The 17,246-nt window shown below is 40.6% G+C and overlaps 2 protein-coding genes across 3 annotated transcripts in view; both read left to right on the top strand.

Annotated features, from left to right (window-relative positions):
- The window catches only part of auh (AU RNA binding protein/enoyl-CoA hydratase), a 95,929-nt gene extending 86,471 nt beyond the window's left edge, over nt 1–9,458 (top strand). For both annotated transcript variants that reach the window (XM_060908111.1, XM_060908110.1), the window contains exons 9-10: nt 4,705–4,752; nt 9,097–9,458. In XM_060908111.1, the coding sequence (XP_060764094.1) occupies nt 4,705–4,752; nt 9,097–9,174 (126 nt within the window). In that variant the 3' untranslated portion in view covers nt 9,175–9,458. The remainder of the gene's footprint in view (nt 1–4,704; nt 4,753–9,096) is intronic.
- Nucleotides 9,459–9,558: 100 nt separating this feature from the next.
- The window catches only part of LOC132872969 (tyrosine-protein kinase SYK-like), an 85,358-nt gene continuing 77,670 nt past the window's right edge, over nt 9,559–17,246 (top strand). The window contains exon 1 of the mRNA XM_060908112.1: nt 9,559–11,135. Coding sequence (XP_060764095.1) covers nt 11,076–11,135 — 60 coding nt within the window. The 5' untranslated portion in view covers nt 9,559–11,075. The remainder of the gene's footprint in view (nt 11,136–17,246) is intronic.

Here is a 17,246-nt window from a genome sequence, read left to right as displayed (position 1 = left end):
CGTTATTGAGTTTACTGCTTATTGTACATTAATTGTATTATAAGAATCGAGAAGCTTCTTTTGATGCATTACATCTCAGATGTTCAAATATCATCATTATTTATAGCGCTCCATCGATGAGGGTCAGGTTTTAAAGCTCTCGTATTGTGAGTTATTGTACATGTTATATAGAGGAGTTTAATTATAATCATTTTGTGTCCATATACTCTATACACCTGACGAATATTTGTTCAGACCTTCTTGGGAACAGATTTAGTGTATTAAGTTTGGAATAAAGAACTTTAGGATGTGCTGTTATCACTGTAATTTGCCAACGATTGCATTTTTTTTTTAATTCATTAAAAAATTGCACATCATAAGCAATCATTGGACGGGGTTGAACAAAAGATGGTGTTTTTGTTAGCAGCGAGCAAGCAGTAAGTATTTACCGATGCCAAAGGCAGACACTAACTTTTGTGAAAACTGAGTTCAATAATCGTTTAATCATTCAAATTTTTTTTTTTTGAAATACTGATTATAAAGTTTGCTCAACGGGTCAGACGATAACAAAGAAATCAGATGCAGTCACTGTTTAATTTACGTCTCATCGAATTCAAAATACAAAAGTGCAAAGTAAAGTTACTGCACTTGAGCAGACCGTTATTTGTAGGCAGTTATTTGGAGTTCGCTCAGCCAATCAAAACGGCATAAAAATAATTTGAACGATAGTACGTTTTATTGAATTATAGTTATATTTAATGTTATGGAACATCTGTGAAACAAGTATCATTCACATTATAGCAGCGATAAACAGTTCTTCCATCATCAACCTGTCATTTTTCTCTCACTTGATGTTAAAGGAGACCTGAAGGCAAAATTTTTATCATCAAAATTCTACTTCTCATTTTATTAAATATAGGAATGCATTTTTGACAGCTATTTTGTCACTGCTATAGCACATTATGAGTGTTTGAAATATGCTGTGTAATATATCAGTCCATATGTCAGAGCAATGGCCGTAAACGAGATTCGTTGAGACCTGTGCGAGACATCGTAGGACGGAAGTAAAACGTACAGCGGAAATCAAAGTGACCAACATCTGCCAACGTTGTCAAAAGACGCACGCGCTCTTTCGAATGCTGATGTAATCAAGCCGGAAGTTTTGTTTGTTTTGATAGCAATCAGGAAGGTTTGAAAAAAGTAGGCAGTAATCGTCATTTAAACTCGTTTTTGTGCAATATTTCGTTTGGAAAACAGTTTTCAAAATGGCGGCACTGACACCTAGCTGACACTTCACGTTTTGAAGTCTCGCACAAGTCTCATGAAGATCGCGTGGATAAGCGACGCCTGCCGTGGACCAAACGAACTAAATTCAACATGACTAAAAACCGAATAGGCCGATAAGTATAATATTTAATTGCAATTAGTTGCTGATATGAGTCACGATCTAAGGTTACTAAAACCGAAAACGTAATTGAATAACACGTTAATTAAGAAATAAATCAAGTTTAAAAATGACTTCAGTTCCCCTATAATAAGGCCAAAAAAACCTTTTGTCACTGTGAGAAAGTCCTCCGTCCTGAAAACTTTGTCAGAAAATTCTGAGAATTAGTTTTACCCGTAGGCGGCACGGTGGTGTAGTGGTTAGCGCTGTCGCCTCACAGCAAGAAGGTCCGGGTTCGAGCCCCGGGGCCGGCGAGGGCCCTTCTGTGCAGAGTTTGCATGTTCTCCCCGTGTCCGCGTGGGTTTCCTCCGGGTGCTCCGGTTTCCCCCACAGTCCAAAGACATGCAGGTTAGGTTAACTGGTGACTCTAAATTGACCGTAGGTGTGAATGTGAGTGTGAATGGTTGTCTGTGTCTATGTGTCAGCCCTGTGATGACCTGGCGACTTGTCCAGGGTGTACCCCGCCTTTCGCCCGTAGTCAGCTGGGATAGGCTCCAGCTTGCCTGCGACCCTGTAGAACAGGATAAAGCGGCTACAGATAATGAGATGAGATGAGAATTAGTTTTACCCGTGACTGTTACTTATGCTTGGTTCACACGTTAGCATTTTAGCCTTGCGTATGTACGGCGTATCAGGATACGTGGCAGTAAGAAAGGAATGCCACAGCACCGCCAGCTTACGTAGCTAATACTCTAGGATGCGTGACACGATCTCCTTGTACGCCAGGGTGTGGCGTACTTTTAAGCCCGCACTTAAAAATCCGTAGCACATACGTAACAGCTTTGATACGTCACACATACGTCACATGTACACCGTAAAAACGAAAGCTACGCAGCAGTGACGTAGCGGTAACGTTGCTTGAATGTCTATTATGCTGTGCGAACACTTTAGTTGACGTGTCTGATGAAGGTGGCTCCGGGGCTGGCTGGGTGGATGCGGCTGATGTCTTCTCTCTTCCTTTGCCCTTCTTGGGTCCTGACTTCTTCACTGGCCTGATGCTTTCTTGACTGTGACGAATGATGACGAACGCAGCATGGGGCCCCCTTTTATACCCACCTGTATAAAATATACCCACCCGCCAGCACTCGAAACTAACGGTGTCCCGACGTCCCGGGGACCATAAAAAATGTCATCGGGACACAAAATTATCATATCTGGGACAATCCCGGGACAATGGAAAAAAATAGATCTAGAAAAAAAGTTCTACATTAATATTATTTACAAAGCCGTAACACATACGTAGACATTCACCTAATTTGTCAATTTTAATTTTAAAACGTTAACAGCGAAAAATACATTAGTAGCTACACTTTCGATGCACCTGCATCCGTAGGCTACAGAGCAGCGCATTCTGTTCTAGAATCTTCGGCCGGTGTCCGCATTATATGGACTTGGAATGGAATTGCTACCGCACACGCTGCGCCGACTCTTGCCAGAACAAAAATGCTGAAGTGGTTGAAGCGGACCGACCGCGGGGAAGAAACTGAAAGCCCAGACATAACGTCTCCGGGACCTTCAGGATCCAAAGTGTCATCGCCTGGTCTGCAGGCAACGCTAGCAACTGAATGAACTTAATGAACACTGTTAGACACGTTATAAAATACAGCAGGAATGATGTGGATGATATTGACGGAAGATACCGTTCAGCAGAATAAGTGAGTTTTCTTGGTGTCTTTCTAGTTCAGAAAGTTTAGTCAGTCAGCAGCACAACTAGGCTCGGACCTGCCACTATGCTGATGTTGCTAACATTTGCACCCGGCAGCGAAAGTTCATAAAATGGATAACGGAAAGTTCATAAAAATGGATAATGGAAAGTTCATAAAAATGGATAACGGTAATGGATAACGGAAAGTTCATAAAAATGGATAACGGTAATGGTGAAAATTATAAGTTGGCCTTATAAGTGCCAACAGATATTCAAGGTATAAGTAGATGAAATGAACATAAAAGGGGTCTTATTTTCAACTAAAGTGTACTGCAGATGTAGGGAGTTGAAACATTTTCTGAATGAGCTAGTTGGCCCCTTTAAATAAACGGGTATCTATTCATACAGTGAGATCGCCAAAGTTTAATAAACTGAAAATGCAATAACTGTAATTTTGAAGTAGATGATGTATAGGACATGTGTCGCTTGTGTCTTGTGACTTATTGTAAAAATGATATAAAGGGTTCAAAATCGCATAGTTACAAATATAATAGTAACTTCATATGATAATATTAACCACTGGTTATTTCAGAGAGGAAAAAAATGGGGGCACTATTGCTTCCATTCGGGACAATACAACACAGAATTCGGGACCACTGGGGGACACAAAGAAAAAAAGTTAATTTCGAGCCCCGCCACCCGCAGGTACGCAGCAGCAACGTCATATGTAAGAATGAAACGCCACGGTTATGCCGCGGCAACACATCTTACGCCTCAGTACGCCATAACTTTACGTCCCTTGAACCCCGTACAAACCCCAGGAATGCCACGCAAACGCTATGTACGTCACAGGACTTTAATTTTGGACAAAGTACACCTCATTTCTTGGCGCTTGACCCACACGCCACTTACGTGGCAAGATACGAGACAGTGTGATTGTAGCCTAAGCACTGGACACAAACATGTTCCTCACAGAAAGCCACCATATCACCAGCTGCACACGGTTTAACTATGTAGAGCATCTGCCATACAAATCCTCGTGTAAGTTTTTACGACAAAAATGATAATGGTGCGTTAATATACACCTTGCAGCCAGAACAGTAATCAGAGGTGCTGTGTAATTAATCAGCACCTTTTGACCAATCAGAATTGAGCAGCATTGTGGTAGAATGGTCTTTAGCATTGATCCTGGCTTTGTGGAAGACGTCGGCCTTAAAAATCAGGTTATTTGTCGAGTATGTAGAGATGTTTCTGCGATATGTCAGTAAAATGCCAAGGTAACCTATAAAGGCTGGTCTCCTGTCTGTCCCTATTGTCACCAGAAAGACGTTACTGTCCAAGCTGCATGGGATATGAACAAGACGGTTTCATGACGTTTATTTTAAGGTTTTGGTGTTTTTGTTTGTTTGTTTTTTTTAAATTTAATTATCAGTGCCCAATGAAAGTCAGTCTTGTCACATTGTCACTGTAACTGTTGCTGTTTCTCTAGTGACTGGCTGTTGTGTTTAAAAACGCTACAGTATGTTGTTCCATGTGTGCTGACAGGCCAGGCCTTGCTGTTATTTGGCTTCTGGTTATTTACACTGCTCGTTTGTTTGTTTGTTTGTTTGTTTGTTTGTTTGTTTGTTTCCCGTAGGTGGATTTAACGACAGGATTAGCGATTGAAGAGGCGTGCTATGCTCAGGTATGCCCTCGTTTCAAACCCACATGCTGTCAACACGCAGAGAGTCACACTAGTTGTGCCATGGGTCTGATTAGTATACAGTTTAATTTCAAGCTTAATTATACATCCAAAATATGCATTTTTACATCAGGTTGTCTTCATGGGAGCTGTTCATCTCAGTAAAATATATTGAGATCACTTAGAGAAAGCATAATTATTTTGTCGTGGGAAAAAACAAAACAAAACAAGACGCATAGACCACTTCAGTATATAGTTCAACTATTTAAATATTACCCAAACGCATATAGTAGTATAGATAGTTTTCACTGACGTCACGGCATTCCGGGGAACGCCCCCCAGCCGCCATCTTGCGGGGCAAACAAAACGGACCATCGCCATTACCGGCTACGTTATCTCGGACGAATTTATGAAGTTATATAGTCAGTTTTCTAAAATAAAGATAAATGTCGGCAAAATCAAGCAAACAGAAGTATATAGATACATTAGACGACATCTCACGACAACGGTATGCAGCCAAACTGGCCTTGATTGGGGGAATTGACCCCTACGAAGTGGACAAAGATGCATTTTCAAGTGACTATGCAGGGCTGCCAAAGCCTGAAACTGCCAAAGCCTGCTCCAAAGCCTGAAACTGACTTCATCAAACTTTAAAGGCTGTCTGATATATACAGATTTGTATATTCACAGCGCACCTTTTGGCGGATGCCGCCTTTTTCACGGCTGAATCGCGCAGATCCGATTTTTTTTTGGGGGGGGGGGGGGGCGTTGGAGTGTCTGATTATAATTTCAAAGTAAATTCTGTATTAAAATTACTAAATAAGCAAATCCGTTACAGTCCATGAAACAGGAAGTATAAGGATGAGAAAAAAACAGTTTAAATCGGAAAGCTGCGCACATTTGCGCAGTCCTGCACACCGCTCAGGCTGCACAAATGTGCGCAGCTTTCCGATTTAAACTGTTTTTTTCTCATCCTTATACTTCCTGTTTCATGGACTGTAACGGATTTGCTTATTTAGTAATTTTAATACAGAATTTACTTTGAAATTATAATCAGACACTCCAACGCCCCCCCTAAAAAAAAATCGGATCTGCGCGATTCAGGCGGCATCCGCCAAAAGGCACGCTGTTTGCATCCCAAACACAAATCAAATCATACAGAATAGACCTAAAATGTTTTTCAAAAATGACCCTTGCGTGAGTGAAGTGACAAGTTTCAAATAAAACGTGACAAACGAGCGATATTAAGTGTACATTACAATGTAAACGTACACTCAGCGGTTCCGGTTAGGCATTCTCCAGAGATTGTTCACATGATGTTTTGGTTTCCAAAAACAAACTTAAACACAATTGATTGTTTATTTAAACAACTTACCACTTATAAAATGATCGGAGCAGACTTTGCTGTGTTTGGAAGGCTGATAATCCTTGCGGTTGATTCTCGCAAGCCATAGATTTCTCCTTTGTATGCTGAGTTTCTTTGTTTGCTCGCCTTTGTGCTCCCGTACAGTGGGAATTCCATAAAAGCTCCGCTTGACGTCATCATCTGACCTATTACGCCAGCCGTGAATACAACAGGTGTGCACCATTGCTAGCTTTAAATAGCCTGCTTGGGTTCTTTTGAAGACTTTGTACTCGCGCGTTACAATGTGTGCTCAGTCACCCGTACGGTAAACTTGACCCGCAAGATGGCCACCACTAGGGAATCCCCGACTCTGTGACGTCATGTGAAAACTATCTATTCTGGCTATTTATTGGAAACATATGACTTTTTATTCATGAATGTTCCATGTACCAAATACATACAGTACTGTGTGTGCAAAAGTCTTAGGCACGTGTAAAGAAATGCTGTAGACCAAAAATGGCTTAAAAATAATGAAATGAAATGAAATGATTCAACGTTAAAAAAATACCGTAAACAGTAAACCATAACAAATGAAACAAAGTCAATATTTGGTGTGAGACGACCCTTTGCTTTAAAAAAAAAAATTGTAGTCTCAGGTACAGTGAGTGTAGTTTCATAAGGAAATGAGCTGTAGGTTTTACTGAGCATCTTACAGAAGCAGCCACAGTTCTTCTGGACACTTTGTCACACTCGCTTCTTCATTTTGCACCAAAACTCAATAGCCTGCATTATGTTTTCTTTTTTAATCTGAAAAGTGGTCTCTTATGTAATAAGCTGCTCAAATACAAACTTCTTTTTTTCCTGTAACATTTAATTTTGTGCTGGAAAATGAACATTTGGGGACTCAGATGTTTATGTACTGACTTGATAATGTAGAAGTCATAAAATAGAAATCTATAGCAAAGTTTGTCTGAAAAAAAAATATATATATAGGGTGCCTAAGACTTGTGCACAGTACTGTGTGTATTAAAATTATTATTACAACGAAGCTGATGTTTATTTACAGGCATACTTGTTTTTATGTAAATATTATAATTTTATTCATGATTCACTGTGATATATATTTAAGTTATTCCACAAAATCGAGGCGTGCATGAGCTGATAGCAGACAAGGTGCGTAGCGTTGAGTCGGCTATAAGCCATGTACGACGAGATTGAGTGGAATAACTGTTTTAGTCTATCCACATTCACTGGATTTTGAGAAACAGAGCATTTTTATTTCAATTTTTTGCAAATTCGATAAATAAAAACGTCCAACAAAATCATTTCCGCCTAGAATGCAAACAAACCAGCAAAATGACAGGAGCAATTTGTGAAAAATGTGGTGGTAATAATAATAATTCTTGAAAAAAAAGATACGTTCTTACCATCAAATTCTTTTATTCCATATTTTGTTGCTTTTTTGGGGGGTTTTGTTTTCGAGTAGTTTTCTGTTGGTTCAGCAACACGCGCCGCCATTTTGTTTTTCTCTACTCACAGTATATGAGCTGATAGCCTAGTAGTAGAGTAGCCAATCAGAGTGCATGATTGCTCATATCTAGTGACTGTGGATAGAATATGTACACTACCGTTCAAAAGTTTGGGGTCACTTTGAAATGTCCTTGTTTTTGAAAGAAAAGCACTGTTCTTTTCAATGAAGATCACTTTAAACTAATCAGAAATACACTCTATACATTCCTAATGTGGTAAATGACTATTCTAGCTGCAAATGTCTGGTTTTTGGTGCAATATCTCCATAGGTGTATAGAGGCCCATTTCCAGCAACTCTCACTCCAGTGTTCTAATGGTACAATGTGTTTGCTCATTGCCTCAGAAGGCTAATGGATGATTAGAAAACCCTTGTACAATCATGTTAGCACAGCTGAAAACAGTTTAGCTCTTTAGAGAAGCTATAAAACTGACCTTCCTTTGAGCAGATTGAGTTTCTGGAGCATCACATTTGTGGGGTCGATTAAATGCTCAAAATGGCCAGAAAAATGTCTTGACTATATTTTCTATTCATTTTACAACTTATGGTGGTAAATAAAAGTGTGACTTTTCATGGAAAACACAAAATTGTCTGGGTGACCCCAAACTTTTGAACGGTAGTGTGTGTGTGTGTGTGTGTGTATATATATATATATATATATATATATATATATATATGTGTGTATATATATATATATATATATATATATATATATATATATATATATATGAGTGATTCCACGCTTATTGAAATGGGGACATGAACTTATTTTTAAAAATTCACCTAAAACCATTTCTTTTTTTACCATCAGGTCACAAAACATGTAATCTTTAATGAATGATATGTTAAAAGATAACTTTAATTTTCTGAGATGTAATAAAAACATTTATATGCCAAAGTCAAGCCTATGAGTTCCAAAATGATGTCTGTTACATTACTTCTGTTACGATTGTCCATCTCGCGTCTGTTACAAATTAATTACAATCTAGCTATATACCATGTTAATCTTATTGAAAGAATGTGTATGTTTATTCTACTACACATGTTTATTAATTATATTTGCTAAAACATCACCTTCCTATGTTTCAAAGAGTAATTCTACATTGTTAAAATTGAGAATATATATGTCCACAACACTTCTGTTACGTTCTGACTTTGGCATATAAATATGTTTTTATTACATCTCAGAAAATTAAAGTTATCTTTTAACATATCATTCATTAAAGATTACATGTTTTGTGACCTGATGGTTAAAAAAATAAATGGTTTTAGGTGAATTTTTAAAAATAAGTTCATGTCCCCATTTCAGTACCCATAAGCGTGGAATCACTCATATATATATATATATATATATATATATATATATATATATATATATATATACGTATATATATTTTTCCTCTTTTTGGCAACACTGAGTTTTAAAAATCACGAGGACCCTGGCTTTATACTACACTGATGCACCACCTCTTAGGTTATCCCAACAAAGGACAGGCTCGAAGGCCTGGCAGCATTCAAAGAGAAGAGACCCCCTCGCTATAAGGGCGAATAATTTGGAAAAAGTCCTGAGCACAGCTGAACAGCTGCCTTCTGGATTTCCTTTCACTGCTACTGACAGAAGTTGTAGAGAAAGCACCAACCCGCTGCCCTGCGTCTGCCTGACCAGCTCTTGGCCCTCTGTCAGAAACGGACCAGTGATCTCACTCACAAAGACTTGAGCTGATGGAGGGAGAGAAGGAGTGTCTGTCCATAACATGTCCCTCACCTGTGAATGAAACTGCATGGTGTGCCTTTCTGTCCTTCATTTATTCAATACAGATCACTCTTTTCACCTTCCTTAGTTTCGTGTCGTGAATCTGTATCCGTGTCTTTCAGTGTTCAGTCAAGTGTTTCAAAATTCACTCCACCTCAACAAAACAGATATATAGTGATTTATAGCTGCTTAAATGCCAACGGATATCTAATGTAACAGATGCCGTGCATTAAACAAGTCTGTTTGCTTTTCCATAAAGCATATGTTATGTATTATAAGCATATGTTGTATAACTGACACTGTTACTAATCCATAGTTATTGACTTGAAGTGTTTTTTTTTTGTAGGGAGAAAAAAAAATGCAATAAAGCATTGTCCAAATGTACGATATCCTTTTTGTTTTATTGGGTATAAAAGAATAAGGGATTACAGACTTCTTTGTGGCGGCACGGTGGTGTAGTGGTTAGCGCTGTCGCCTCACAGCAAGAAGGTCCGGGTTCGAGCCCCGTGGCCGGTGAGGGCCTTTCTGTGCGGAGTTTGCATGTTCTCCCCGTGTCCGCGTGTGTTTCCTCCGGGTGCTCCGGTTTCCCCCACAGTCCAAAGACATGCAGGTTAGGTTAACTGGTGACTCTAAATTGACCGTAGGTGTGAATGTGAATGGTTGTCTGTGTCTATGTGTCAGCCCTGTGATGACCTGGCGACTTGTCCAGGGTGTACCCCGCCTTTCACCCGTAGTCAACTGGGATAGGCTCCAGCTTGCCTGCGACCCTGTAGAACAGGATAAAGCGGCTAGAGATAATGAGATGAGATGAGATGAGACTTCTTTGTTGGTAAAGTGCTTTTTTTCCCTCCCCGCTCTCTATTCCTGAACTAATCATAAGCCTGGATCCTGCTGATTGATGATGTCAGCAGAATATAGCCGTTTAATCTACCGTTAGAGGATCTTTGTTGTATAATCTGACACGGGGAGCATGTTTTTGCACAGGCTGGTCAGGAATTGAGCTAAAATTAGGAATTTAGGGATTACTGTGACAAGTAATAATGTTAAAAGACTGCTGTACGGTGTCAACTAGGCTGAAGTCTTTTGCTATTTTTTTATCCATCTCCTGGACTCATTGCATCATTCAGTCCAAGTCTGGAGTGAATAAAGAGAACAGTATGGTTCTTGAGTCATTAAATTGAGCCTTCTCTCTGGAAAGTCCTTCCCACACACAGTAAGAAAGCCACACCTAAAGCACACAGCGTTCCACTTTCAAAAAGCTTAGGCAAATCTGCAATCTATTTCAGCCAGCCAGCCTGCCTGCCACAGGAAGTGGTTGAGCAGTTAAACATTAATACCACATTCCCCAAATGCATGTCTTATTTGGTTCTGGAGTTCTGCTTATTTATTTTTTTCCTTGAAGAAGAGTTATGTAGAAGAGATAAAAAAAAAAAGGATTAGATTGTAGGGTAAAGGTCGACTGCTAAGAAACACAGTCCTGCACTTGTTGATTTAACAGAGGACAGGGATGAAAAAAAAAAGGAGAAAAGCCCAGTCTGGTGCAAGAGCTGCTGTGTCAGCCAACAGGAACGCTGCCCTGGGGGTCATAGAGGGATGGACTTCTGCCTCCGCAGCATTCTGGGAATGATTACACTAGTGATGTAATGCTTATCTAATAAACCTCAATAACAGGAAAAAAGGAATGACTGGCAAATTGTACCATGTTGGCTGGTTACTCATGGTCTCTTATCAGACCTCTGGGACATCCTGCAGACACTGAGGTGTAGTGAGTAACGCCATATGTTGTTGTGGTGTATCATATAAATTTCCATCATTTATTTTATTCGCTTTGTCCTCCCGCTGCATTACTGAGAACAGTTGAGTAATCTTTGAAACTCACTCTATGGTGTGCGTCTCATGGAAGAGTTGTTTCTGATGGCTCTGATTTTAGAAGCTTAATCCTCATTTATATGGAGCCTGTGTACAGTATCTGTGCAACAATGGTCACAATGTGAGTATTGTATGATTCTTCTTTCATACCAGACTACGACTGCCCCTGATGCCCCTCTGAAATGATGAGACTTTGTTTTAGGAATTCTCTCCACATCCTTTTTTTTTTATATAACTTCCATTCCCAGCCCACATGCCTGTCCCTTCAATGGATTCTTTTTCTTGACTTTTCACACATAGCATGTCCTCACTCGTCAGCTGGGAGGTGTAACTGGCTGCTTCCCGTCAGACTTACAGTCAGATGGATTGTTCTCTCTTGAAGTGGTCTGGTGCACCACACCTGAAGAAACCCCCGGAATGCGGGATATAGTCACTGCAGCACCGCTTGGGAGGAATGATAACAGGCCTCGTATCATTCACACCTCCCAAAATGGGCTTTAAGTTGGTTTTGAAAGTACCAGAGTGATTTACTTGCTGTAATGCTTGGCTACGAGCTCTGAAAAGAGAAAATGCTGACTTTGTGTCTGCGGCCTGCGATCAATTCTTTTGTTGTGGTTTGTAGAGCTTATCTGGCCACGGTGTCCAAAAACCCTCTGTACTGTGTGGGTGTAGGATACAGCTTTGGCTAGCTGGGATCTTAGTTTGAAATGGTTTTGGATCAGCACTGTCTGCCTGAATGCTGCCGAAACAGCAAAACATTCTCCACAGGCAAGTGTGTTTCCTGTGTGTGTGTGTCACACTTGGCCTGTTTGGGTGCCCTACTTTTTCTCTCAAGGTAACTATACTATGTAGGACTCAAATGTGCTGACCTGGTTCTCATAAACATCTGATATCTGGCTCACGTGCATGATGAAGGTAACACATATTCAGTTTTCCTACTCCGAACAAAAATCCTTGTCCTTCACAAACACGTTCTGCGTCGAGCCATGACCTATTATTTTTTTTATACAAACTGCAAGTATAATGTAGTGCTCACGAGTGCTTGCACCCATGCCCTTATTTCAGCAGATAATATATTTATACTCATAATATATTTATTTGGCGATGTCTGCACCTCAGTCAAGGCTTTGCTTCAAAAGATAAACAACAAAACAAAATGCTGACTACTGTGCACGCGGGTTAGGAGAACAGCTGTCACGCAAAACAGCGCATGTCAAGAACAGCCAAAGGCATTATAAAATATATTTCTCTGACTCGTTTTATGTCATTAAGCAAAAAGAAGAATACAATGAGCCCGTCAATGATGGCGTAGCTCACTCCGGCCCAGTCTAGTCCACAAGGAATGATCTAAAGTGGGCCACCTTGTGCAATAAATGTTGCAAGCTATATACAGAAGCTCTATTAGTCCTGGGTATGACTTTAAACTGCAACCGATGGCAAGTCTCAGGTCCAAGAGGACTGGAGTATTGGGGAAAATGGAGTTACCCCTTAATCACCATTGCTCCCAGGACCGCACTGACCCAGAATGGTAGCACCTGCCTGGGTTCCAACTATGGCTTAAATAGTACATCACCAATAAGGCGCTGGCAGCAGGGTGCTTTTCAGTGCAATGTGGCAAATGAACCCAATAGGGTCAATGGCACACCACCAGATGGCCAATGGATGGCATCATTCGGCAAGTCAGTTGTCACTGCGGGGCAACTTCTATACCCGTCAGGTCTGTGCCACTTTTGTGCACCATTTGGCATCAGGTCTGGAGATCCAAAGCGACAACATGATAGGGGCACGACATCGTTTGTCTTACCTTACTGTGCAAGGCACTTTGTTAGAAGAGGAGAATAGTCTGCAAGAGCTCACAAGGCCAAACATTCCATGGCAGCTCAGCTGGGTTGTTCATGCCACCACTGTGGGCGACTCTGTCACTCGGGTGCGGGCCTCGCGGCCCATCAGCGTTTCTGCGCATCCTAATAAAGCGGTCAACATCGCTAGTGATGGACAGTCACCGGCGATGATGATAGAAGCTATATACACCCTAGGAATACCTACCTGTTTGCCAGAAAGAATCCAAAACAACAAGGAATTGACCGAGAAGAAGCAATTTTTGTTGAACTGCTCATTAAGGCTTAATGAGTCCATACCTTCATTAATAATTGTAGTTAAGCAAATCTGGGTAGAAGTTATATGCACCCTAGGTACCCCTACCTTCATGCCAGAAAGAATCAAAATCGGTGAAGAATTTAGGGAGAAGAAGTGATTTGTGTAGAAACTGCTCATTAGGGCTTAATTACTCCATATCTTCATTATTAATTGCAATTACTCAAATTTGGGTGTAGAAGCTACAGTATATACACCCTAGGCAAACCTACCTTCCTGCCAAAAAGAATAAAAATCAGTGAAGAATTGAGAAAGAAGTGATTTTCGTGAAATGTGGATGACGCCGGACAGATGACGGACAACACGTGATGGCATAAACTCATCGCCCATCGGCCGGATGAGCTAACTAGTATTGAGCTGGTTACTGATCTTCACATGAACAATGTCAGTTTCTCAGTAAGGTACTGACATCTTGAAGAACTTCCTCCTGCCCTTTCTTACCACTTTCCTAAGATCGATTGACAAGTGCTGTAGTGTTCTGTATTTCTACAAGGTTGTGCCAAAAAGGGTCAACTCTTCAGTGCTGTATTGCACCACAGGCTTGCTTGAGACACGCACACACACGTACGCATACATGCATTCTTGAAGCTCTGTTTAGTCTCCCTGCTGTGTTGAGTAAGAAACCCTTGCCCAACTCTGTTGTTTAGACTGTTAAAACAATCGTGTGAGAGCATAAAACGAATCTCGCAGATGCCCCACGCAGAGGTGGTGACTCTGTGTGTGTGTGTGTGTGTGTGTGTGCACGCGGTTAGGCCTTTGCACTCTAACTCCAGCACCTCCTCCAACGCCCTGACCCAATACTTCACATTCCTTCCTGGAATAGAGAGGCCCATTAATACCACCCCTCTTCCAGGGCTTTCGAGTTTATTTATTCACTTCTTTGTCTTCACATGAGTGCGTTTCTCATTACACTTTCACAAACAAGTGTCTCATCACCACAAGACGGCATGACTTTAAACATGTCTGTGTCAATTTCCTTCTTGTTTTTTATTTAAAAAGTCGTCGTCTTACTACATTCCACTTAGGAAGTATGAGGACATGGGTTGTTGGATTGCTAGTTTTATTATAGTTTATGCATTTGACCTTTTGCCACATAAATGGCCAAATCAAGGTCCAAGAACACACATTCTCAGTGATAAGCACAACTTATTTTGCCATCAGTTTGTCCCCACACACTCCTTTCAGTGGAATTTTGTGTTAACAACAGCCAGTTCTTGAGCCAAAGCATGGGCCTGAATTTGCATTTTAACGGACAAACCATTTTCCAGAAAAACCATTTGAATTCCCATTATAACGGTGTAATCTGAGTAATTCAGGAATGGGGGGGGGGGGGGGGGGGGTGGAGGGTGGAGGAGGTACTTACCAAAAATCTATGTGTAGGAATAAACAGTCATTTTTTCGATCATCTTATCAGAATATGTTACTTCTGTCTGTTCCTTCTTTACAAAATGCAGCTTTTTAAATGGTACATATAGTGTAGACATGACTATTTCCTACAAGATGTATAAATGGAAATACTATACCTCACAAAAGCAAGCAGACAAAGTTGTTTGTGTGTGTTGATGTATTTATAACTTGGTGGGGACCAAAGATATACCTTGTCACTCACAGCAACACTAGCCAATTGTTAGCATCTGTAAGCTTATGTATGCAGAAGAGGGCGGATAGCACTTTGCTCCGATTGTGTTACGCTGCACTGTGACGCAGAATGAGCAGCAGTTTGAAAAGATGCAGTTTGCTGACTTCCCATGTCTTGGAAAAAGCACATTTTAGCTTTTACTATCCATGGTGGTTACTGTTGTGTGATAGACGGTGCATGGGAATTGGCAGTAAAATGGAGGGAATAGGAATAACCTCAATTACAGTTTTGACTTGGCTTGGACATTTGGTTGGTCCCATGAGGAATTTTATTTAATTGTTAATTATGTCAGAGGAAGGTCCTGACAAGAAGAGTAAGGCAAGTGTGTGTGTGTTTATATACTACTGAGGACCAGATGTCCCCACAAGGATAGTAAAATCTGACCATTTTGACCTTGTGGGGACATTTGGATGGTCCTTACAAGGAAATTGCTGGGTGTTTTTGTTTTTTTAAACAAAAATATAAAAAATAAAAGCACCAAAAAGTTTCCTTTTCATTACTGAGGTTAAAGTTAGAGTTAAGTTTAGGTGCAGGCACAGCATTAATTAACTGCATTAATAATTATCTCAATGGAAGGTCCTCACAAGGATAGCGAGACAAACGTGTGTGTGTGTGTTTTACACGACTTCCTGATCCTTCCAGCCACCAGCATACCTTTTATGGTCTAACTGACCCCCAACTACATCAGATAGCACAACTTTGCGTCATACACTTACGACTTTAATGTCCTCCTCATCTGTTCCTGGGGGTTTAAATGCATTCCAGACTCCCAAGTAAACCACGACTCAAAACTCCGGGTGTTCCAACGATATGGGCACTACGTTTTTTTTTTTTTTCCAGTGTTCGTGGTGGAGCCAGTGTTGTATTATGACCTGCAATGTTTGGAATTAGTCAGTCATACACTTCGAGGAGACCTATAAACCAAACGAAGGCAGCATGCCATGTTAGACATTAATTATAGCCAGGGACAGGAATAGCTCGAACCTACAGGCTGAACTTTGAGGTCAGCAATTACAACTTCTCTGCCTAGAAAATGCATCCATAAAACCTTATCTACTGTATTCATTTCCTGCTACTCCTAAGCATCTGTACTTTCCAAATCTGTCAAAGTAAAGATGTATATCTTGATAAATGTGAGGAGTATGTGGATGTATGATTTGATCATTGCTGTGTGTGACTGGAAATAAAGATGAAAAACGTGTAGTTTTCTTCTCTCATTATTATATCATGTTGCACTGCGCTATAGGCACAGGAAATCAGAAGGGATGGAGAGTTAGTGCATGATCACATTCCTCAATGTTAGCCTGATAATCCTTGTCCCCTCCTCACACCCCCCAACAACATTTCTCTCTCCCTTTCTCTCTCTCTTTCACATGTGCTCTATTCCTGGCCTCACCCTATGCCTAAAAATAGAAGCTTTCAAAACAGTCACTTAGAAACATGTGCCGTCACCTCCTGCAAGTGTGTGTGTGTGTGTGTGTGTACGTACCAGGAGATGTGGGGAGAGCTGAATCTTCCCACTGTTGAGAAACTGGACCCATGTGATTTTTAAGAAGAGCTTTTAACTGGAAGTGTTGTCAAATTGTGTGTGTGTGTGTGTGTGTGTGTGTGTGTGTATTTATATTCTACTGAGGACCAAATGTCCCCACAAGGACAGTAAAATCTGACAATTTTGACCTTGTGGGGACATTTAGATGGTCCCCTTAGTTTGGCCCTACATTAATAATTAGGTTAATGGAAGGTACTCAGAAGGATAGTAAGACATATGTGTGTGTGTGTGTGTGTGTGTGTGTGTGTGTGTGTGTGTGTGTGTGTGTGTGTGTTGGGGGGGGGTCCTTTACAGTCACTGCCTGAACTATATTGTTATTTAAGAAGAACTTGTGTGTGTGTGTGTGTGTGTACACACTTGTATTTGCATATTGAGTACCAGAAGAATTTTTTTAAACCAACAGAGTTAGCACATTTTTGGGAAGTGAGGACATTGTGGTTGGTCCTCATTTCTTCAAAGGGCTGTTTGATGGTTCAGACTTAGTTTTAGGATTCATGTTAGAATTAGGTTAGTTTAGAGTTAGGGTAAGAGTTGGAGTTAGGCTAGGGAATGCATTTTGTCAATGTATATGTGTGTGTGTTCTTCACACAACCATAATGTTTACTGTACACACGCGGGTGCCATGTTTTGAGCAAAGGTCACGGTACAACGTGCAGTTCA

Source organism: Neoarius graeffei, chromosome 25 (genome assembly GCF_027579695.1).
Source record: "Neoarius graeffei isolate fNeoGra1 chromosome 25, fNeoGra1.pri, whole genome shotgun sequence".
NCBI classification, from domain to species: Eukaryota; Metazoa; Chordata; class Actinopteri; order Siluriformes; family Ariidae; genus Neoarius; species Neoarius graeffei.
The sequence above is the reverse complement of the archived record's forward strand: the minus strand, read 5'-3'. Positions and strand labels throughout refer to the sequence as shown.